At 46.4% G+C, this 23777-nt stretch overlaps 1 protein-coding gene across 1 annotated transcript; it reads right to left on the bottom strand.

Annotated features, from left to right (window-relative positions):
* Positions 1-1113: 1113 nt before the first annotated feature.
* Positions 1114-22453, bottom strand: LOC105570388. The gene is made up of 11 exons (XM_012027533.1): positions 19094-22453; positions 17254-17423; positions 16849-17045; positions 16589-16621; positions 15813-15943; positions 15378-15567; positions 15089-15283; positions 12787-14820; positions 12573-12676; positions 12276-12478; positions 1114-2452 (listed from the first exon to the last, which is right to left on the bottom strand). The coding sequence occupies exons 1-11, from the start codon at positions 19167-19169 to the stop codon at positions 2345-2347; spliced, it is 3441 nt and encodes a 1146-aa protein (XP_011882923.1). The 5' UTR covers positions 19170-22453; the 3' UTR covers positions 1114-2344.
* Positions 22454-23777: the final 1324 nt, after the last annotated feature.

Raw genomic sequence — 23777 nt, forward strand, 5'->3', positions numbered from 1 at the left:
TAGTAACGGCGACACTGCCTCGAGCTTTCCTTCCTTCCTTCCTTCCTTACATCGGAGACAAGCTTCACAAAGCGCGGAAGCCACAAGACGTTTACGGCGAAGCCCGGTTTGCTCGTTTAGTTTTCAAGCATTCGGGCGTGCCGCTCGGCCCTTGCTTCGACGGGAATTTTGCGGCATGTACCGCACGATCGCCTTTTCAATGCCAGATGTAACCACCGGCTACCCATTGCGAACGCTCGTCTGCCCCAATGTCGAGACATTCACGAAAGTCACCGCGGGCGACCCTATCCTGATTGCTAATCGTCAAGCTTTACGTCTCGCATTTCGTGCGTCCCACATAATGGCATCGCGATGGTAAATCACGCCATTTCTCGATGGACAAACCCCTCGGCGCAGAAAAAGAAGGAAAACGAGATCCCGTGTCCCCCGGCCAAACGGTCTGACAAGTTATCGCGAAGAAGACGAATTCGGGACGTCCGAGATAATGTCTTCGGCTGTCCTCCAAGATAAATTGAAAGTATATATGCACAAGCGTGTGTGCTTCCGTCAAAGTTATTTCGTGGACTTGACAAATCGATCGGGTGACTCTTACGCGATACACAGCGGAGTAAACGCGTGTGTTCGGTTTGTACCGAGAGTAATCTGACAGAATTTACGCGCGTAGTTAGAATCCAATATGTGCACTCGCTATAATGTGTCTTTGATCAAATTGCACGAAACAGATCAGGATTCAATGCGACTCGCTGAGTGAGGGAACACGATTAGTGGTGTGCGAGGCAAGGTTCCCGATTTCCCAAACACGAATACTTTCCCAGATGAGCTTCCCCGAGATATGCTTGGCCCCATTTTGGTGGCGGATATAAAAACCATTCTGCAAACCACAAAACCGATATTGAAATTCAATTTTGCTACGTTCCTTTTTTTAGCAGACCACCATTATCTCAAATATAGGCAAAAGAAATTCTGGAAGTACCATATGAAGGCACGACGCTTTAATTTAAAATATTTAATTCTGAAACTTCTCAATTTTCCAATTCATTTTATCTCGGGCGCATTTCTCATTTAGGCATTTCTAAATACCTCAGATTTTTTTTCATATTTCAGTGTCTGTACATACTGCCTTTCGTGTTGTTATATATCCGTCTTTTCTTCTCGCAATATAAAAGGACGGATATACATATATCAGGGACGCTCACTCATGGCGAGCATACAAAAGGTGGAGGCAACTCTCAAAGTAACGCGAAGAAAATGCGGATTTTATCGGTTTCGGTCGATGTGCACGCAACCCTCCGAATGTGTATCGAATTTCGAAACTATTTAAGCGAACGACGGTCACACGACACTGTTAACCCCTTTCAGAACTGCGCGAGCACTTTAGGACCAAACTATCGACGATCCCTTTCAATGTTCGTCAATATTTTCTTAGTTTATCTTCCTCTTTCCTATACCCAGACCGCCGACTCGTTCCAAGCTGCTAAACCAATATTAAATCGCGGTTTTATTCTACAATCAATGTTCAGCACTATCACAATTAAAATCCAGTTCTTCCAAGAGGTTTAACTAACCAATGCTGTTAGAAAGTTATCGAAACAGTGCGGATTATAAAAATCCAGTGCGAATCATTTCGCACGTGCGACCATAAATTTTCCAACGATTTTAAAACTGTAAAATCGTTACGATTCTCATGGCGAATAGCCAGTATTACTAGCGATAAAAAAAAAGTTTCTGCGATAAAAGTAAATATCAGGCATATTGCGCCACGTCTCATGAATATTTAATCGCTGGCCTTGCTTCGTTTGACGCACATACACTCACGTCTATGCATTCACACATTTCTCCGTGCACTCTCGACCGATATATTCTAATGCCCGTCGTGGTCGTCAAGCTTTACACACGCTTAAACGCCGATTGTTCCGATCGTAATCGCAGACGGTGGTTGGAGTGCATTTCTGGGATTTCAATGAGTATAACGGAAGGAAGATGTGCGGCAATGGTGGCAAAGGTAAATCGTATTTTCTCATTACATTTCACACTTGTAATACTCGAGTCGATTCAATAAAAACAACTTACGAGCATCTATAACAATCCTAGAATTATCCTATGATTATCCTACGATTAACCTATGATCATCCTATAATTATCTTATAAAGTCTTCTGCAATAAAAATATTTTACGCAGAGGAAGTCAAGCTTTGCTCTGTATCATTCATTGATACTTTCACCGATAATCAGAGACAGTTTTTAACAACACAGCCCATACCTTCTTTATTCCCATTTATTGGGAATTTTCGATGGCAAACGTCTATTGCCATTGTAATAAGACACGTATTTTGATATAATAATGATTAATGGCAGAGCATTGTGCGAAAATAGGACTCACCTGTCGCAATCGGCAATGTCGCATGTCGCATCAATACAATTATCGGGGCGATTGACAAAATTGCAATACTCACCTGTAACAAAAAGAAAAATGTCGTATTAATATCTTACGCTAATTGCAGAGTAATTAATACATATACATATAGAATTATTTATTTAGTAGTAATAATAATAATAATGGCCAACAAGATTAATAAACCGGAATACGATAAAGTCGCTCATTACCGTAAATGGTACCAAGGCTGATTACTCTCTTAGAACATCCTAAGTAGAAAACTGGCTAATGAAAAATATGATTTAACGTTTCGTAAGTATATTATCAATTTTACTTGTGCTTAAAAGAGTCAGATTTTATACAGTTCGAAAAAAAATGCGATAATGAAGGTGGCAGAAACGGAAAGAGGCTAACCAAGACGGCCAGAAAGGAATCTCATTAGCAAATAATACGACCCGAGAGCTTCGCACAAGAATGCAATACGGAACAGACTCGTTACTTGGATGTTTAGAAAAAAGGAATGGTGACGGAGCCATTACAGTCAGCAATTAACCGTATTTGAACATGCAGTCGTGCGTGCAACACAACTCACTGTTGAACGACGAGTGAGACAAAGGCAGAGCGAGAGAGAGGGAGGGGGGGGGGGCAGCCGTTTTAATTATATCGTTGGTTATTCATGAATAAACATGAATTCTGGATCTGACGTCCAAAATGTCTATGATATTCCGTGGCAAAACGGCGATCTCTTGCGAGCCGAAGAACAATGAGGAAGAAGGCCGGATAATCTTCGTTGCGCAAATAAAGCTACCCGAGATATACTGAATTTCTATGCAGCCCAGATTGAAAATTGCGAGACAGTGTGCAAATGAACACCATCTAAGCCAGAAAATCATTAGATCATCCAGGAATTTAATGAAGCTACGGCGTTAACTTGAGACCGCGTACGTTACAATATATTATTCGTGTATAAATCGATTCATATTGACATATATGTTGATTTATTTTTCCAAAGTTATCTATTGACTTTATTATTTCTTCTATTAGTACAACTCTACGAGCTGCCCAGTACACACGCGACAAATGTATTAGCCTGTTTCCGCACCAAGTTTTTCTATCGTATGACAGCACTTTCAAAGATTACAATTTTTCTCTGTAAGCATATTCGGAACAACAGTCGCACTGTTTATAAAACAAAAATCCACGTTGCCGTCTTCATTTTCATGATGAAAAACTGTCTTTTTCCAAACGTATTTCTCTTTCGGCTGTCACTGTACGTTTCTTAATTTGTATTTTGCTTTTTATAGTGCGAGCACCAAAATTTGTTAAGACCTTCCTTAATGAGATTATTAACCGATACTTTCAGGAATTGTGAATAAATGCGACCGTTAAACGTTAATTTAGTACGTACACTTTTGTTCCTCGTAAACATTTAATTGTAAATAATTAGTGTGTATTTGTAAATGTATTCAAATAGTATTCTATTCGACCCATAACAATAAGAATATTATATATCATTTATCATACATATATTCATATCCTTTTAATTAAAATAGAATTATTTCCTGGCTGAATGTCATCAACTGAATTATATTAATAACTCTCGGGCAATTTCCAATATAAAGGTACAATATTATACAATACTTTGCTCGTTCCGCTAGGACGAACGTCCTTTCCCGGGGTGCATTGGGAACGTTATCATATTTTAATAATTCAAAACGTTAGGACTTGGAGTTGTCGCAAGAGACGAGCGCTGTGACGATGGAAAATATTATGGCATACGAAGTATCTTTTCCTGGCGCTCGCTCTATCGACTAATCTTATCAGCGCTGTCATAAAGGAAAATAACCCGTGGACAGAGGAGAGATAAAATTATGGGATATTAACCTCGTTCCGCGGTGTACTGGATGTCGGAGGGGGAGGGGGGGGGGGAGGAATCAAGCCTGGCAGGTCCGAGCTTGAAATGTTTGCAAACTGCCGTTTACAAAACGGTCAACAAGATTGATGCTCACCGGGATACGATTAACGTGACGAACGCACGCTTATTACCGTAAATGGCGTCAAGGCCGATTACCCTTTTATTGTTAGAACGGCACCCCGAGCAGAAAATGGCAAGTGAAAAATGTATGACATTTCACAGCGGCAAGTTCGGGAATCGTAATTCGCGCCGTTGCGAGCGCTCGTATCAGTTAGTCTAATCTCTCCTTCCGGATCGCGTGAGCTTTTTACCATTTTTAGTCATCGTATAAATATGAATCATATTATATATGTATAAGTGCTGGAGTACGAGGGAAAGCTATAAAGCCGAGCGCGATAAAGTTACACGATACTGTGTCGCGCCTGCGACGATTAGATGACATCGCGTTTGTGTAGGAGAGAAAGAAATGCAGGGATTTATTTAACGCCTTAGTTAAGTGGCTCTAGAAGCGCATTTTACAACTTAGCGAACGCGAGTAACAAAACTCGAGTAAAAAGCTACCGGTGAAATAAATCGTGACGGTGTCGCGCAACATCGAAATTTGTTTCGCGTTTCGCCGGCTCTGCAGCGATCCACTTTGCAAGCGATGCAAATTGCGTGAGCTGATCGAAAACCCTCGCCCCCTCACGAACGCTATACCGGATTAAATCGCTGCCTCAAACTCGCTTCTTTTGACGATCGGGTATCCTTGAGACTATCGCGCGGGAGGATCTCCGCGAGGCCCGCGACTCGTCCGGAAGCGGAGCGGACCGGATAAGGAGGCGAGGCAAATGGAAGGGTCGATGCCTCGTTTGCCTGACGAGACGGATAAAAGGAAACGTTTCCAAAGCGCCTGGACCAGTACCAATTGGCCTGGTTCAATGGATACGGACAGCCTCAAAGGACGAAGATCCCCGCTTTTAATTCTTTTTTACAATCATCTTGGCAAATACAAAATCTCAAATTGAAAGGAAAGCGCCTATCCCGCTCGGTTGCCCGAAAGAACAGATACGAAGTCATACAATAAATCCTTTTCCAACGGCACTTGGACATTTTCCAGGACGTAATTCGTCGACCTACTACTAATATAGAACGAGTAAATACTGCGAAATTAAATATATAAAAAAAAGAGGCGAGCGCAGTTGAGAAAAGAGATTTAGAACGTACACGTGTTACTCCGCGTTGGATCGCGCGGGGAGATAAGAACCCGCTTACGTCTGTGTTTCAGCTGAACCGCTGGCGAGAGGTTCATTTGTCATTGTTGCAACCGGCTAATAGCGTAAGTCAATCAACGAGAACGTTAACGAGCATCTAGAGGATTACCCACATCACGTAAACTGAGCACCAGGGCTACCATAAGATCGGCTAATCCGCGATCGATTGGCTATTTGACGCTTATCGACACTGAAAGTAAACTGAGCTAGTTCCCTGATTAATGGTCCTTTAAATTAAAAAACCGTTTAGCCGTATTGCGTTGCGTGTAACTAAGCAATTTACATCTTCAGAGCGTTCTATGGGCAATTGACTCTACACCTTTCTGACCAATAAATCGTCTTGATTTTAATTCGAATAACTTTGGGGAAGGGTCTCGAAAATTCCGCCCGAGTTACGGCGCGACATGACACACATCTAGATGATATAACATTGGTGCGAAAACGAACATTTGCACGTTCCGTGACGACGTGCCCTCAACTCGTCGAAGTAACGCTAACGACTCTCTACGGCGAAGTTGCGGAAAACGACAGGGGGACTTTATACGAAGGAGAGATGAAACGCCGGACATATCCAGGAATTTCCACGGCGATCCCAATAATACGCTTTAAACGGCGGTTCCCGTTTCGCGTAGAGCGCATCAGTTTAAATTAACGGAGGCATTATCTCGTTGCGTGGAAATTGCAACCGAAATGACTACCTCGTAACCGTTTAGAAAAACTTTGGCCGGCAAAACTTGCGAGCGGCGATGATATCGCGCGGACGCAGCCGGAATTTACCGCGCGATGGTTTCGACAGCGCAGAGGCGGATGCGAGAACGCTCTCGTTTTACACGCTCTCGTTAGCACATCGTTCTCAAATAACCAGCCTGAGAGACAAATACCCCCGCGATGACCGCGCGCGCGCGTATCAGGATACGGACACGAAAGCGTCTAACGATAAGTCCTGCAAGGTATAGGCGGCGCCGAATGTATCATGAATATTTCAAGTCCCGTAAGTGTCTGCGGAGGCAAGAGCTGCTTCGAATTCAGCCGAAGCGACGCGACCAAGTCTCCCGTCTCCCCTTGCCGCTTCTCTTGGTCCGACAATGAGATCGATGAAGCCGCTTGTCTTCGATCGCAATCGCGTGCACGTCGCGGGAAAACAACGCGCGACTACCGTCGATACTCGGCCCGATGAATTATCGGGTCCGATAAAAATCAAACAATGGAACCGTACGTGCCGCGCGGCGATGAAAAACAATAAAATAAACCATCTCGCCGAGCAAATGGTTCTCTCCGTTTTGCCCTCTTGTCCGCGGTCTCGCTTGTAATCCGTCAAGAAATAAAGCGCGTACGTGGCTCGAATGGCGAGAGACGAATGTGGACGCGTGACTTGTGACTGGATACCTTCACTTGTCCGCCGTGTAAACCAGTGCATTTTGCTGCTACCGTAAAATGACGTAATGTAATCCGCGCAAATACGAGGATGAGAATACCTTTTGCTCGCCCTTCGTCCCGTCGCGACTACAAAGGGTGCAAGTTTTATTTATCAAAATTTCGCTGATTGCAACAGGCAATTTTACCAGAACTGAACCAGAGGAGGTTTAACGGAAATCCTAATAAAGACGCCCTACCGACGTTGCGAAGAAAATAACGTTCCAATCTCCGTTTGTACCGGAGGCGACTCACCACATCCCTTTGCAGAGCTTTAGGGCTAAAAACCATTATTCGCCGCTGCTTCCTGATAAGTCTGCTGAGCCGCTGGGTTCTTTGGGCGCAGGTCAGTGGTTTTCCAGAGACCGGGAACTCGTCCTCCAACTCGCCCCCGAGATCATCCTCCACGCTTTTGTCGACCGGCGAGCTCTGCTTCGTAGTTACCGTGCTCAATGGCACGGCCCTCGCAATCAGAGTCTCGCTACGCACGCTCCAACTGGACCCACCGTACTTCTTCATGTTCATCAAATCGCCTATGCTGCCCCTAACGCTGCTGCTGCCCAGCTCAAGGTTCATTCGGGACAAGGCGGGTGAATGCGGAAGCGACTCGGAGCACTTCTCTGTCGATTTGACAACATCCGGTAGGATTGTCTTGCTCTGCAGCTTATCCAGATCCGACAGGGACGATCCTCGGCGTATTTTCGCTCGCGGCTCTTGCAGGCTTTTCTTCAAGAATCTCTCCTTGCTCTCCTTCTCGCCGCGGCTCACGCTCTTCGACGATAACGACGACTTCATAGCGAACAGACCCGCCTTCAAAGGGAACAATAAAGCCCATTCCGTCGACTTCTCCCGAGTCTCCATTGTGCGGGATTTTTTTCTCGCCTCTCTTGATGATACTCGGAGACTCGATAAGACAGCTCTTTCCGTTTCAGCGGATATTGAGAATTCGTTTCGTCAAAAACGTTAGTCTTTTTTTCGCGAGTGGCAAGAGTCCCTGCTGTTCTCGTCGTCCGCGACGGTTTCAGCATGACGTGTCCATGCAGAGCCGTTAAAATATTGAAACGAATCGCAGTTACATGCGTCGAGGGTATTCGCGATAGTGTCGCATCCGCTATTTAAGGACGTCCGCTCTTGAGTGCTTATCGAATTTCATTCACACCATTCGTTAGTTGTTGTACCCTTCGACTTGAACCGATTTGAAAAAATAAACAATCTTTTTATACGCGTTGCATTTTCTTTTCATGATATTGATCTTCGTTGCACGTATAATCCACAGGCACCCGGCATCCTGATAATTCCCTCGGATAACTCTCTCCGTCCAAGCTCCTACGTAATTTCCTCATGTCGCCGGTATTTAAATCCGAGATGCGCGGCGCGACTTATTTTGACGTAGATTTATAGTACCTCGCGCGTGAAAGGGAAGATCCTCTTTCAGCCAGTTCCACGATCAGACTCGCTAAAAGATCCGAGCGCGGGAACAGAGCCGAAGGCGGTGGTCAGCCTCCCTCGGCTGGACCACTCGGTGGTATTTTCACTTAAGTTAACACGACCCCCCGCACAGACGCGCCCTTTGCGAGGCGTACGACGATACTTCCGTCTAATAAAAGCCTAATAACGATCGATACAATTGCCCCGCCTCTTTCACTCGCCGATTCGTTGAAGTCGAGGGTGTGCTTAGCTTCGAACCTAACGAGAAAGAGGTAACTTGAAGGGAACTCGAAGAGCGGGGCGAGAGACTTTCGCCCTTCGGTCCCTCTCGCACGGCGGCCGGGATGCTCGTAGTCGTCGTCGGACCATTGACTATTACGATACTGAAAGAGAAACGTTCAGCTCGGCTTGACAAGCGCCAGCCGAGCGATAAGCATAATGGCGGGAGGCAAGACCTTGCCGCGAAGGTGATACCGACTTCTCGCCGTCGGACTGGCAATCGCATACGGGCTTTTGATTACGAAGCGGGCCACCGGCTTGGCCTACATAGATTACGTTGCACGAGGTCCTACCGTAGCAAAAAGGCGTGTGTGCTTGAAAACTTGAAAGAAGAGTCGTCTCTTCAACCCTGTTAACCCTTTCGCGTAGCCGAATTATTTTTTATTCTATTTTCATTCTTTTGTATGTCTTTCTTCAGTGACAGAATGCAACGTTAAATCATCGAGTCCCCTTGAAAAGTGTAAGTGGAACTTGTATGTTCCATTAGTCGTGAAATAGTTAAACATTCACATAGCTAAAAGAATCCCGCGATATATATAGTACACTACGTCATTATCGAAATGAGTCAGTACGTTTGATTTCGTGCGCGTGTACAAGCTCGATATCGCGTAAAATAATTGCTTCGTAATACACATATGTATGTGCATCCGTTTTAATCATAACATGTGAATCATATAAATTAATTAAAATATAAATATGCAGTATCGAGCGCAGCTACATTGGCGGGAGATTGAAATGTAGAGCGCGTATGGGGGATTGCGTTGGCCTGTACACGCTTAAAATTGTACCTCGAGATGAACCGACGGGGCTCTCCGCGAAATAATACGCTGTAAGCGCGAAGAATTGTGCGTGGGGAACGGAATAAAGGCAAGATGAGGCTTTATCAAGACGCGTTTCGACGGCGGAATGCAAAATGCACGCGACGAGGAGGAATCCGAATAAAATGCAAAGTGAAGCGCGCTCGCAGCACGGAAACCTACATCTTTACGTGAATAATAAAAAACGGCGGCGGCGATACGGCGGAGAAATCCGCCGACGTGCGTAATAATAACGCGGTGGTTACTACTGGTAGTCACGATCAAGTATAAGAACGTGTCTACACGTAAAAGCTATTTTATCAGTGAGAAACAAAGACGGGAGGAAAAGTACGCTCGGACGGCTGACCCTTCAACTCTTATAAATCGCTTTAGCGAGAGAAACTCGGTCCCGAACGACAGAAAAATTCCACCGCCGTTGAAATATCCGTCCTAATGCGATCCGATCATTTTTCTTCTCGCTGCGCGCGACGAGAGAAAGAGAGGAGGAAAATGAGGAGCACCTGGGAAATATCTCCCTGCGACGTTCGCGAGATTCGCGAGGATCGCTTGGGCTCTCTACCGCGATTTTCGGCGGAACGTCTCTCCCTGTCTCTCCCTGTCTCTCCCTGTCTCTCCCTGTCTCTGTCTGTCTTTCCCTGCCTCTCCCTGTCTCACCTTGTCTCTCCCTGTTTCTCATTGTCTCTCCCTCTCTCTTCCTGTGTCTCCCTGTCTCTCCCTGTCTCTGCCGGTCTCTCCCTGTCTCTGCCGGTCTCTCCCTGTCTCTGCCAGTCTTTCCCTGCCTCTCTCTGTCTCACCCTGTCTCTCCCTGTTTCTCATTGTCCTCCCTGTCTCTCTCTCCCTCTCTTGCGCGCGTTGAATTGAAACCGTTGATTTGCACGAGTGCGTTGCGCATCGCGAAAACCGTGCTCTCGGGAGCCGTATCCCTCGCGTCGAGTCCAACTTCCCGGCGAATCAATCCGGTTGTTTCCCGTAGGACGATTATTCCGCCGAGGATAGTTCTTCCGGCGAGCGAGCGAACGTGCGCGAGGCCACGCAGGGGGGAGGGGGAGGAAGGGGACGATAATTGAGCTCCGCAAGAGTAATATAGTAAATTCGGCTATTGTTCCCCTGCGCGCACGTGGTACTCGTTTAAATGCCGCCCAAACAATGCGGCATTGCGACTCCCTTTTTCGTTTATTGTTCTCTTTCTTTCTTTTTTTCGGAAATTCGCCGTTCCTTCACGTAATTTCGCAATGATCGTGGAGTAGCCTTTTTCGAAAATTTGATTGAATTCCCACGAACGTTTGACTAAGCTATTCTATAAACCGTTGTCGGTCGTGGCAATTACGGCGCCAAGAGGCCGAGCTCTCCCCTGGTACGGTTTCTAAGCCCGCGGAAGCGGAAAACAAACAATTGCTTCGGCAACTGCCTGTTTCGGCCCACCCACGGCTCCGCGCGAATTTACATTTTCCACCCGGCGCGGCGCGGCGCCGGGGCCAAAGTTTCTCGAGCGTATACGATATATCGACTCTTGCGGTTCCCAGGAGTGCGCCAGGTGCGTACTCCGGTACTTTCGTACGGGCCGACAGGACTGCGTTAATGGAAGTTTCGTGTAAGCCAGGCGTTAATCTGGCACCGGACGACCCGGCAACGAGCGGTACACTTTTAAGGCGGCGGTGGCGGCGGCGACGTCGAGGCGATAACGAGCGTCAATAATTCGCCGCCGGTACTTTATGTCGCCAAGCATTTGCCTCGCACCTAAATCAATACACGGCATATGACGGCAATAACGTTTAACGGTCGACGATTAGCACAATATCGACGCAATTGACGAAGGAAATATGTTCTCCATCGCGAGTTGCGGGGCGGACAGGTGAAACGCGGGCGGAAAAAGCGGCCGGAAACTGCCGGTAATGCATGTGTATGCCGTGGCCCTTACGCCAGTCGCTTTGTCTCGAGTTTCCAGGTGGATTACGAAGCCCCGTGGATGATTGAAACGGACATTTCGACGAAACGATACCATCGATGCGTCACGCGAGTGTCCGATTGTTTAACAGTCTCGTCGCATCCTTCCCGGAAAGTAACGTCACGGTGTCGCGCTTCTTTATCCGCACGCCATTTGCGAGATATTTGATCAATCGTTTTTCAGCCGATGCATAAGCTGATGTATAACGATGCACGTATGTACCTGCATACGTGCCGAATCGAGTGTTGTTTTTGTCCGGTCGGGAAAAAGTATTTTTCTACAAATCGATAGGGAGCGGGACTCCGCCTCTGTCTCTGCATTAATGATAATGCCGCCAACGTTCTATCAATCATCACGACACCAGCGAACGAAACTAGTTTATGCAAATAATACCCGCGACTATAGATAGGATCGACGAATCCCTATCTCGCAGCCTCGTTAAATGTATTCGATGGGGATCAACGTACTGCCAGCGACCTTCCGGCCTTGAACAATTAACATACAAACGAGCGACAAACCGGAGAACCGGGCAGCTCGTTTCCGCGCGCGCGCGACAAATCGATGTTACGTGAAGGTAATGATTGACAAGGTCGTTGTAGCTTGTCGCGAAGGACTGCGGCAAATGCGGGCTGCCGCCAACGATAATGCCGGCGTCGCCGCATTTTTCCAAAGGTCACCACCACGATCATTGACCGTCATTCTAACGTCGAATGCCGGCGCGATCGGTTTAACGGCCGAAATTTTAAAACAAAGCGCCGCAGAATTCGTTGGCAGCGGCCGCTCTGCTGTATTGTCGCCGTCCTCGCGCGGGAAGAATGAAAAGCGTGTCGTTGGGTCTTGATCTTACGTACGTTTAGCTGCATGATGATCTGATTGTACGCCCAGTGCCACCGCTGCCTCGCCGTCATCTCTGGACGTTCCTTCAGTTGCGTGGGCACCGGCGTGACCCCGACCATCCCGAGAAGTTCCTCGTCGGCCGGCGGCTCCGGCGGACTTCTCGGCGGAGTGTCCATCTGAACGCTTTCGTCTAACGACGCCTGCTTTATTATACTCCCTGAAATTGAGTCAGCCGGTCGATTGATTAGCACGAAAATGTTGAGCAACGTTGTATTTCTTATTCAATCGATAAACTAGCGAGATAATCTTACCGCGTGGGCTGTCGATATGCGACATAGGCGGAGTCCCCTTGTACTGCTCGACCAGTGAGTCCTCTCGAGAGTTACGAAGCAAGGCTTCCTCGCCCCGTTCGTACCTTTGGCAAGAATAAAAAGTTGACACATCCGAACTGATATATACATCGACGGAAGAATATTATTTGCAGTTGTTAATTATAATTTATAATTGTAAAATTTAATTTCATACCTCTCGAGAGTCTCGTCCCGCATCTGGTAGTCACCGTTCACTGCGCTGCTCAGAACGATATCGCTCTGATCTATCGACTCCTGATCCTTGAAGTGACCGCGTTGGTAGCTCTCCGCTCTGGAAATGGGCTGCGGCGTGAAGTTGTGCCCGTAATTGCTACCTCGCAGGTCTCTCTGCTGATACGAATCGGTCCTGGTGAGAGGTGGTTTGAATACTTCGGTGGTCGACGAGAAGGAATCCTTCCTAGGCAGTTGAGCGTACGATCCTCTACGACTGTAAGATTCCTCGGCGTAGTTATCCGAGATGTAAGAGTCCCCTCTCGTGAGCCTCGGTTTCTGCGAGAGCGTCGACTGAGAGTGCTGACTCTGGTGAGACATCTGCGAATCCTTTCGCTGCATATCTTTAGGGATGATCTCTGGATAATCTTCGTCCTCGATAACGTCCTCCTGGTAGGAATCCGTTCTGGCTAACGGTCGTTTCCCGTTCACGAGATTCGTCGTGGTGTGGACCATCGCGGTAGTGGTTACGTGATTGGCTATCGTCACGTGATTCACCAGCGTCGTCGCCTGTGATTGAGCGACATTCTGAGGAGACTCCACCAAGGTGGCGGGCGCGGGACTCGAGTCACCCGCTGTCGAGTACTCGCTGTACGCCTTCTTGGCGAGTTGACTGCTGGCGACGGAGCTCACGGCGGTCTCGAACGAGTCCTTCAGCTCATCGTCCCTCGACTCGAGCGAGTCCGTATTCTGCTGAAGAAGCGGGCTGGTCTCACGCTTGCCGCTGAGCTTCTTTCTTCTCGAACTGCTCAACGCATCCTCATTTTCTTGAGACTGATAGAGGTAGTCCGACTCGCTTGACGGATAACCGTTCGTTCTCGTCTGACCTCGCGGCGTGGTCACGGATAGCTCAGGCACTTCGCTCTGTCTTCTGTCCGTCGCCGTCACCGAGCCCTCCTTGTAACGCTGCTGTTCCTCAAAGGACCCCTGATACGAGTCTGGATACTCGTCGTACGACTCCTGATAATCTTGATAAGTTTCTTGGTAATTGTTCTTATACGTCGTAGGCACGTCATTCTGTTTACTATACGGAGTTTGATAGTCTACGAAATCTTCCTGCGGCTTGGTATAGGATTCCTGATAATTATCCTGCGACGTAACAGGCACTTGATTATACGTCTCTTGATAAGTCTTCTGATAATCGGTCGACGTATTAATATTGTACTGGGAATCATACTGTTGCGGCTGATACTGATTATAGGTGTTCGTGACGTTATTTTGATCGTAAACGCTCGTCGGCACGGTGGTCGTAACACCGTAATCGTCGTATTGCTCTTGATAAACGTCCTGTTGCTTGTATTCCGGCTGTTGGTACTCAACGTTGTTCTGATTGAAGCCCATCTCGTGATAATTATCCTCGATTACCATACCATCAGGCTTGTCGTATTGATTCTTCGCCTGATTCGCGTACTGTTGATCGTTCGCCTGGCTGGCGACTGGATATGTCGTGTCCAGATACTCTTCCTGATACGCCTGGGTGTTCTGCTGCACGAAAGGTTGCTGGTACTCGTCCTTGTACGAGTTCTGTTGCGTGTACGTTGTCTGTTCGTAGCTGTTCTGCACATGTTGCTCCGGAAACGACTGACCATACTGGTCATCGGCCTGCGTCGCGTAGCCGTACTGATTATCCTGATTTATCTCGGGATACCGAGTCTTGTTAACGGAGTCGGTCTGGCCGCTCTGCTGTTGGCTGTAAATGTTCTCCGTATACGTGTCCTGCGGCAGATTGTCCTGACTACGATAAGCGTAATTATAGTCCTCGTTATAATCGGATTTGTAGTAGCTCTCCTCGGAGGGCGTTCTGGTCTTTGGCAGTTGTCTGCTCGGCGTGGCGGGCAGAGAGGCGAGCTTACGGCTGATCACCACGTTGCTCGGTTTGGTCGGGGTCGGAGGTAGTTTCTTACCGGTGCCACCCTCCTGCCGCGACATCGGACGTTGCTGCGGCTGCAAGATCTTCCGGCGACGAGTATTATATCCGCTTTAGGAAGAATATCAGAAACATTATATAGCAATACATCATGTCGAGTATAAAAGGTGTTCGTTTAATAATTTTTTTTAAATATTGTTTTGAATTGTATAAATGAAGTGATACATATTTAGGTATATGTATGTATCATTTTATTAAGCTGCTTCAATTTTAATTCGTATACTTTTTACTTGTCTATAATTGTAGCACGTTCCAATGTTCCACTTATTTATGATAAAATTAGAATAACAAATGTGTAAGTAGAAGAAATATAACGTACTTATAGTCAAGTTCTTCCGATTCATAGCTACGCTGTCGGGTAACGGTGGGTCTGTAATCCGGCCGGTGTATACCGATGCTCGAAGCCGGCCTCTGCGGAAGCGTCTTTCGGTTTCGTTTATTCTCATAATACGTACTTCCGAAGCCTCGTTTCCCTCCACTGTCCCACTGCCTGTCCTCGTCGTCCTGGCCATATCTACGGAGAGAGAAAGGGAGATGAAGATTTCGCTTTTTCTCCGACGACTTTATTGTTTTCCCTCGCGATATTTGTTGCCGTCGTGCTGGCTTACCTCTCATCCTGATAGACGTATCCCGTTATGGTGTCGTAGTATTCGTTATACCTAATATCCGTCTCGCATTCCGGATACGTGGCGCTCATTTTACCCACCCTACCGTCGCTGCTATATCCATCAGCGTAATACGAGTGATCGTCGTATAGGGTCATCTGTCTCTCCAGAGACGGTCTTCTGTACGGGACTGCTTGGAAAACAGGCAAAAAAAAAGTCACGCACATTCATCTTCATTCCTGAATGCATCATAGCGAATATTCGACAAAATTGAAAGCGAATGAGTTTAATTAAAACTACGCAGGCGCATTTAAAGCATGCTTTATTTATCGTTGCATAACCGAGCGTAGAATTTAGGATTCTGTGTAAAGTTTGAGACTAGAAAAGGGGAGTAAGCGTAAAAGATGTAAAATTTTGTCGAATAAACGGCGAAAGTACCTTTTCCTCTCGGTCTTCTTGTGGTAGACGTCGTGTTGTTTGCGTAATATTCAGTATCGCTATAAATTCTCGTATCATCGCCCCTCGAGCCATGATAATCGTATGTACCCTCGCTGTACCAGCCGTCTTGGCTGAAAGCATGAAATAACGATCAAAACTCTTTGGTCACGCCAGAACGAAGGGGATCGAACCGAGGATGAGATGACTCGTGATAAAGGACTTTTTGTCGATCTTCCTGAATGATCAGCTGCAATTACTAACTGCACCATGCAAATGCCTGTGAATTGGTTTAATGCATTGCTTCAACCTCCGAATTAATATCCAATTTGAATGAGACGTATATTCGCTGATGCGTATCCGCGTATTAAAATTCTCGGCATGTTTTTTTAAGTCGCAGAGGCGAAGCCACGTGCAACTAAAATGTAAGCCGCGTACAACTATCAATTAAAGGCATGAGTTTCTTGTTTCTTTTTTTATGCATATTATTAAGGCGAAACGAGTGCTCGGCGACGGTGGCCTACATTGTAACGTACGGCTTGCCCGACGTAATCACTGTTGCGATCGATGTGTTTGCAATTGCATACGATTAATTGAGTGCAACGCAATCACAAGCCAAACCTAGCGTTGCGGTAATGCACGATGTGGTGCCAATCGTGATATGCACGGTAAGAACAAAACATGATGGATGAAGTTGATAAATCGCGTATGCGTGAGTGTGCGCTGTAGAGAGTTCGCTGAAATTCTCACGAAACCACGCGGCCGCGCTCGTATCGTACCTGTCCTCGTAATCCCATGTGTGCTTCCGTCGTCTGAATCAGGCAAGAAAATAATATAAACGATTTTCTTCCGTCGTATTCATCTCTGTGAGCCTAGCAATAGGGTCTGCGCGCAATTGGCGCATGAATAGTAAAACGCTCTACGTATCTTTCGCACAAAGCAGATCATAGGGAATCGCCAATGTGTTCAGTTGCTTTTATTATCTTATCGCCGAGTACGCTAACTGGGACTCCGCGCGACCTTCCAACGCGTCATGTACCTGTATTCCTTGTAGTGCTTCGGTCTACTGTTGTAGAAGAGTGGCTCGGAAGACTCTGAAGGATGCTGCTGAGTCTGCAAGTACCGCTGCGGTAGACCATCCTCCGGATATGGCTCGTCGTATCTCGGACTGTGACCCGAGCCTACGTAACTCCCGTAATTACCAGGTGCCAGCCTCCCACCGACGGTGACTGGAATCTGGCGACACGTCACTTTCTTAATTTATTTAAACGGGGCGGCAAGGGAATCGGAAAAAGCCAATCCGTTCGAATAGACAATCCGGGTGGGTTTTGCAATTGAATAACTCTCGAGATTATATTGAACGTTACATTAGGAGTTCGTTTAACAACGTGTCTATTTCGTTTAAGTGTCCTGTGCAGAAACTTTTCCTGCCGTCGATCAATACCTGATGATCGTCTCTCTCGTAACTATTTTCTCTCGATGTCTCGAGGGACCTCTGAGGTGTAGTCAATTGGTTGGCCGCCGTGCGAAACTGCGAGGCCGAGCTGTTCGCGCCCTGCCCACCTACTGGATAATTCAAATCCGACGTGTAGTCAGAGTCCTCCGAGTATCCCGCTGAAAGATGGATTACAATGTATAGCGTATCGAAGAGGAAACGATCTGGTGGGCGCGTGGAGTAAAAAGTATTTAGCGACGCCCGATAGTGCCCTGACAACTTTGCGTATTGGGATATTGGAACGTCGCCTCGCTTCTGCAACGTCGACGGGACTCGTGTTACTTTCCTACGGCTGAAGAATGTTGGGAAACAAAATGCAACTGAAAGAAGAAAATGAAAAGTCACATTCCGAGCAGGCAGAGGTATCAAATTATCTCTAGCAATGATCCGCCAGGTTCTATTTTCAGGCCTGCCCGTCGGTGCGCAAATCGATAAGTGTTACTTTCGCAAAAATTCACGTTTACATCAGAACAGCGAGTTGACGGATATATTCGCGCTCGTTTCCCTGAATAAAACGTGATGCCAATTCCAACTTGGTCGTGACAGTTTCGCAACTTCCCGCAGGCAGAATTGGTCGATATTGGTAGAATCCGGGAACTGAAGTGGTGCAATAGCAGGAAGCAAGATAAAGTATAGTTAACAGCCATGCGACAAATTGATCGTTATGTAGGCACCGTCTTCATTTTCTTTCCTTTCTTTCTTTCTTTCTTTTTTTTTTAGTCTCTCGTGTGTGTCTTTTTTCTTCATCCGGAAATTGGGACCGGTAGGAATGCAAATTACCGTACGGAGGGTATTATGGAACGTTTGCAAGAACACAGAACGAAAGGATCGGCCAGACACCAACGTTTTGTTCAATACAGAGAGAGAGCTAGCTTGCTTGCCACATGCCTTCTCATAGCTGTTACACGGGCTAAAGGGGTTGCTAGAAGGGGGCGTAACAACTGGGTGGTAAGTTACCGACGACACGTCGATAGCCGATAACACATATGAAATGGCGTCTCGTATGCCCGTTTTCTTCAGGGTACCAGGCTACGTACTCGCCGTGGGTAAGACACGCGGCGTACGATCGCTGATTGCAAAATAGCGGGGCCAGCACGGAGCCAAATTGATTTCTCGCATGGAAAAACAAGGGCGTAAAAGTTTTATGACTTACTCGGAAGTAGCGTTCAAGCGAACGACCTAGAAAGCCACGGTTTCTAAAAATACTGCAAGTATGTCGGACGACCCGACGTGTGGATGAAAGTGTCGTGTGACGTAGGCTGCAGCAAATTAGCGCTCGCGATGTAAATATTACAAGCGTTATCCGCATGACAATCGATCTTCGCGCGCATCGTGCTTTTTTTTTCTCCTCGGAATCGAGACCAATATAAAAAAAAACCAAACCGAACCGTGACGGTCGCGGACAATGGTATCGCGGACGGCAAAGCGCATCACAAATCGGCCGCGGGGGTGAATCGTAACGCGATACGCGCAGAATAGAGAGCTGGAATCGAAATAATTCAACATCTGCGTGTGTTTTTACTTCAATACGAACTTTATCGTGAAGATCGATACCGCGATTTCTTGCCTTCTCGGCTCGCGCCGGGAGATGTGTGCACGTTTCGTTTCACTCGAATTCGCCGCGGGTGAAATTTCCACGGGAGTTAAAGAGAAATCAATCCACGGCGTATCGCGAGCGAGTTCGTCGCCGGACCGGAGACCGAATCGATCGGGGACGTTTCTCCCGCGCCGTGACGAGCGATTCGAATAAGATATCAGCCATCTAAACTGTTAACTTGACGGTACTTACAGTGGCCTATATTGTACAATATCTGCCTTCGTGCCTGTTCGGCCCGCGCCTCCTGGTCCATCATGTTGTTCAGCATTTCCAGCTTCCTCTGCAGATCGGCCGCATCCGTGTTCTCGGGGTCTTTCGAAAAGATAGATATCGATGGGGAAACAGTTAATCGCGAGTCACGATAATCTGACGTCCGTCAATCGGTCTGTCATCCTAAGTTTACTTATTGTTAGATACGTACTCAATTCTCGTGAGAAAAAAAATAGACTAAAAATAGAATGCTGCCTATATCGTGTGTCTACAGCAAAGTTCCACTAGTCTATCTAACGAGCTCGCGACCGACGCGGCTAAAGCAAGAGCTTTACATTTTGACCGAACGTTATTCGCAGTCCCTTGTGTGATCGTAATTCTTTCTTTTTTTATTCCTAATTTAACTGACGTAAAACATCGGAAACGCGTCCGTTTGCCGTAATCAAGCGTACACATTGCTCGAAAATTGCGCAAATCTCGGTCTAAGTGGTCTAGAAAGAGCAATCTACCTCGCCAGATTACTCTGTATAAATAATATCAACTCTCAGCGTTATCCCCCATCCTCCCTCCGCTCCTTTCTCTCTCTCTCTCTCTCTCTCTCTCTCTCTCTCTCTCTCTCTCTCTCTCTCTCTCTCTCTCTCTCTGCGCTCAATCATAATTATATATTGAACCAACAAACTCCGAGGAGGGTTTGCAAACTTTATCAAACTACGACAACGCGCGACTCGCCGCTTCCAGAGAGCTCAGGCCGATTTATTATGGGACTATTTCGCGAGCTACCCCATTCCAGCCAACAATTCTGCTACTCTGACGACGTTACAAGATACTCCCTGGTGGAAAGAAGGGGCGTACCGTCCCAGCATTTGCTCCACGCGCGCGTTGAGTGCATCAGTTTCTCGTCTTGCTATCGCGCTTCCCACCCTGTCCCTAAGGGCAGTCTGCTGCATAACTAGCACTTGGATCGGCTACTTAGAATGTAGTAGACGTCTTGATGAAAGCAGTTGATCTTACCCCAAAACGAAGCAGGTTTCGTCCACGTGAAATATATTCCATGTTTTTCTCAACACATTTAACTTTGACAATTTTAGCCGCGGTGCGCGAGCAGGAACATGTCCATTTTGATCATTACGTGCTCCCTTCTTGTTCGAGAATGATCAGACGCTGCAATGACGCGATTTCGGCGCACATTTTTCATTCCTCTTCGAAATATTGTAAGGCCGCGCGTGTCTCGTTGCCCCTTTTGCGTGTAATTTCCGTTGAATCCTGGCCACAGCTCGCCCACTGTGTGCATGGCAGGGAGCATGATTCCCAACTTCGTATCTCATCTATGCCTCTGGACGCAATTAAAAAAAGGGTCAAGCCTTTGACCCTCGAGGAGATCAGGTCGTCTCGCGAGTGCCGTCCGCTCTCCTTTGAGAACCAGCCGCTGCCGGCGCAAGTTTCGGTCCTACCTCAACCTCAGGCGGCACGTCTCCACCTCCCTTCGGTGACCCTACAACCGCAAGCCGGCGGCTCTTTCAGCCCGTCTTGCGCGCCAACTCCGTCGTCTCTCCTCGGCAAGTGCGAGGGGGAAAAAAATGGGAGAAAAAGGAACGGAAACGCATTCAGCTGAGTGCCGTAATGCGGGAATTGGAAAAAAGTATCTTGCACTTCTGACACGTCCTCACCGCTGTCGCACATTTCCGGGCTGGACGGGCGAAATAAATGCAATGTCGTGACTGCAGGCGCCGGTAATGGCGTAACAGTAACAGCTGGCCGCTCGTATATTGACAAACTTTTAGCGACAACCGTGACGCTCGTCGCGAAAGCGGTCTCATCGCCGCGCTCGAGAGGCGCTTCCTCTATTTCTGCTCCGCTCGTTATTTTCCTCGTTCCTCTGTCAGACGTCACTCACCTACGGATGGCTAAATCAGGGACCTCGGTGTCGATATCGCGGCCAAATATATTTGGAGTTCACGTACCGAATAATCTGATGGAGACGTGCAAAGTGCACTCTCCGTCGCGCTTTCGCATCTCCTTTTTACTATGGAGATTTCAACACTGTTACTCTAGGAAAAAAAACAGCAGTCCATTCGAGAGCCCACAATTAGTAATCGAATTATTTGGATTGTTCGTAACACTCTAATCTTTTACAAATTTTATCCCGCGTAACTCAAAATCGCAACTAGCAATTCTATCTACATCCAAGATTTTTAAGTAATATTACTAATCAATTCCCTCAATTAGTTCTGCCGACATTCAGTAACGCAAATATAATTTTCACTCAAGTGGCACTAACCGAAATGTTAAGTCGCTCAACTACAAGAAAAATCGGTGAAAATTTTTCCCAGAGTAGAGTTACGAACAATCCAAATAATTCCATTACTAATTGTGGGCCCCAAAATGGGTTGCTGTCTTTTTTCCCCCCAGAGTATTGTCCGCTAAATATATTGAGCATTATTGTGTTCATTTTCATTCCGAGATGTAATTCGCGCATCTCCCTCGGTCGTCTTCGATCCCTTGCGCAGTTATGGCGGAGCGACCTTCCGGAGCGAGAGGCAACCGTGCTTCCCGTGAAATCTCAAAGAAACGAAATAAATTTCACACAATAGACCGCCGAAACCGTGGTTCCCACCCTCTTCGTGTTCTCTCGCCGCTCGAAGGAATTATACCACGTTACCGTGCTTTTCAAGTAGAGTCTATTGATTCTTTCGCGACTTGAAAGAATCGCTTCGGGTGACTTCGAATGGGCGTTTGACGTCTCTCCGGTGAAAACGATTTAAAAGATTTTCCGCGTCAATATAAAACGTCTCGAGAAACACTCGAAATGTTCTCAAACATCTCATCGCCTCTATCATGCAATTACGTAGGAAGTTGGTATAACAAAAGAACGTACTTTTCACGTTCAACAATCTTGGCGATTCTTATTCGATTAATACATCGATGTTAAATCAAGACTCAATGATTTACTATGTTTACTTGTAGCTTCGCAGTATCGAATCGCGAATTATATCGCCGTCGTAAGACTATCTAAATAATTAGATATTCAATATCGTTTTATCGGCTTGTCTTAAAGCAGACCCAATTGCCTAGAATAGCATCAAAAGTGAACTCGTGTATTTCGTTCTAAATGGATCGCCTTATATCCGACACAGGTGACGATTTACTGCGGAGTTAAATCTCCGGAAGGTCGTCTTCGTTCTACTCATCACCCCTCGTCGCTTTTATCTCTAACCTCGTATATCCGGTTCGCCTCTTCGTGCTCGGTCACGTACGTACGGCTGAACGGAAGCGTGTAATTAATCTATTTTAAATAACACGGAATAAATGACTATCTTCTCAGATTGTCAGTCCTGTATACATATACAGAGTGTACCAAAACCACCGGATATCCTTCTAATCGCAGATTCTTTAGAAAATTTCAAGTCGAAAATTCTAATACAAAAATGTCGAGGCTATAGCAGCTTTTAAATAAGAAGCCAATATATTTCACAAATGACAGGCCTGAGATTTCGCGCGCCCAGGCACGGCGACGCGACGTGTGATAAAAGTGTTCCTATGAATGTCGCCCTATTTATTTAATTCAAGTAAAAATTTGCAACATGTAACTTCAAAATGTTGCAGCTGTCAAAGTGGTTGATCAATATCAATTACCACGAAGGTTGTTACTATGCTAAAAAGGGCGACATTCGTAGGAACACTTTTATCACTTGTCATGTCGCCGTACCTGAGCGCGCGAAATCTCAGGCCCGTCATTTGTGAAATATAATCGCTTATTATTTAAAAAACTATTGTAGCCTCGACATTTTTGTATTAGAATTTTCGTCTTGAAATTTTCTGAAGAATTTATGATCGAAAGGATATCCGGTGGTTTTAATACAAGAGACTCGCTTCTAGCCGAGCAGTTTTGGTGTTTCTCGGCGATTTTCCACGGGGCTTTTCAAAATGCTTCATTACGAACGGCAATCAAGTTGATTAATCACAATATCAATTTAAACGAAGAAACGTCCCGGCTTTACACAAAACGGTTGTTTTGCAAAAGTAATAAGTGGCACGCGGTTCGATATTTCATTAGTACGTTTTAGATCCGCATATTAATATCGGACTGACAACCTGCGCGACAGCGGAAAAATGCCCTATTTATTTATTGTATGCTGCGAACAAATATTGGCCGTTATTTGCGTACATTTTCAACGTCTAGATTTCGCCGCGGGCAGGAAAATCGGACGTACCGGGCACAATACGAGCTCCGCACGTTGAACATTACGAAGTAATGTATTAATAAGGACGTTGGCTGCGCTATACGCACACGTCAGACGGAGGGAATCCTGCTGCGGATATAAAAATGCGTTCGAGCAATGTGTACATCTGTACAACCTTTCTTTAAAAGTTGAAGAGACATTTGTTATACGTCAGCTGTAACAGTTGCTTACACACCCGTGTTTAAAAATAAAAAACTGTCGGTAATGACATCGAGTGTCTACGCGTTATAGTCATCCTAGCGTATCGCAAGAAGCATCTTTAAGAGAGGTACTGAATAAACGAACAACTTATCTCGACGTTCTTTCAAAGTGTCTCTCTCTGTCTCTCTTTCTCGAAATACCGCGTGAATGTCTTTATTGTACGAGAGAACGGTCGCGGAGAAAAAGAATAGATACACACCCCACGATGCTTGCTCATGCTTGAA

The sequence above is a fragment of the Vollenhovia emeryi genome, unplaced genomic scaffold, assembly GCF_000949405.1.
Source record: "Vollenhovia emeryi isolate VEMERY1.0 unplaced genomic scaffold, V.emery_V1.0 DF939120.1, whole genome shotgun sequence".
In the NCBI taxonomy this organism is placed as follows: Eukaryota; Metazoa; Arthropoda; class Insecta; order Hymenoptera; family Formicidae; genus Vollenhovia; species Vollenhovia emeryi.

Coding starts and splice junctions, on each gene's coding strand:
- LOC105570388 (XM_012027533.1), bottom strand. CDS start 19,169: ATGCTGAACAACATGATGGACCAGGAGGCGCGGGCCGAACAGGCACGA. Junction 15,944..16,588: donor ACATGGGATTACGAGGACAG/GTACGATACGAG, acceptor TCATGCTTTCAG/CCAAGACGGCTGGTACAGCG. Junction 2,453..12,275: donor AGATCATCATGCAGCTAAAC/GTACGTAAGATC, acceptor TTTTTGTTACAG/GTGAGTATTGCAATTTTGTC.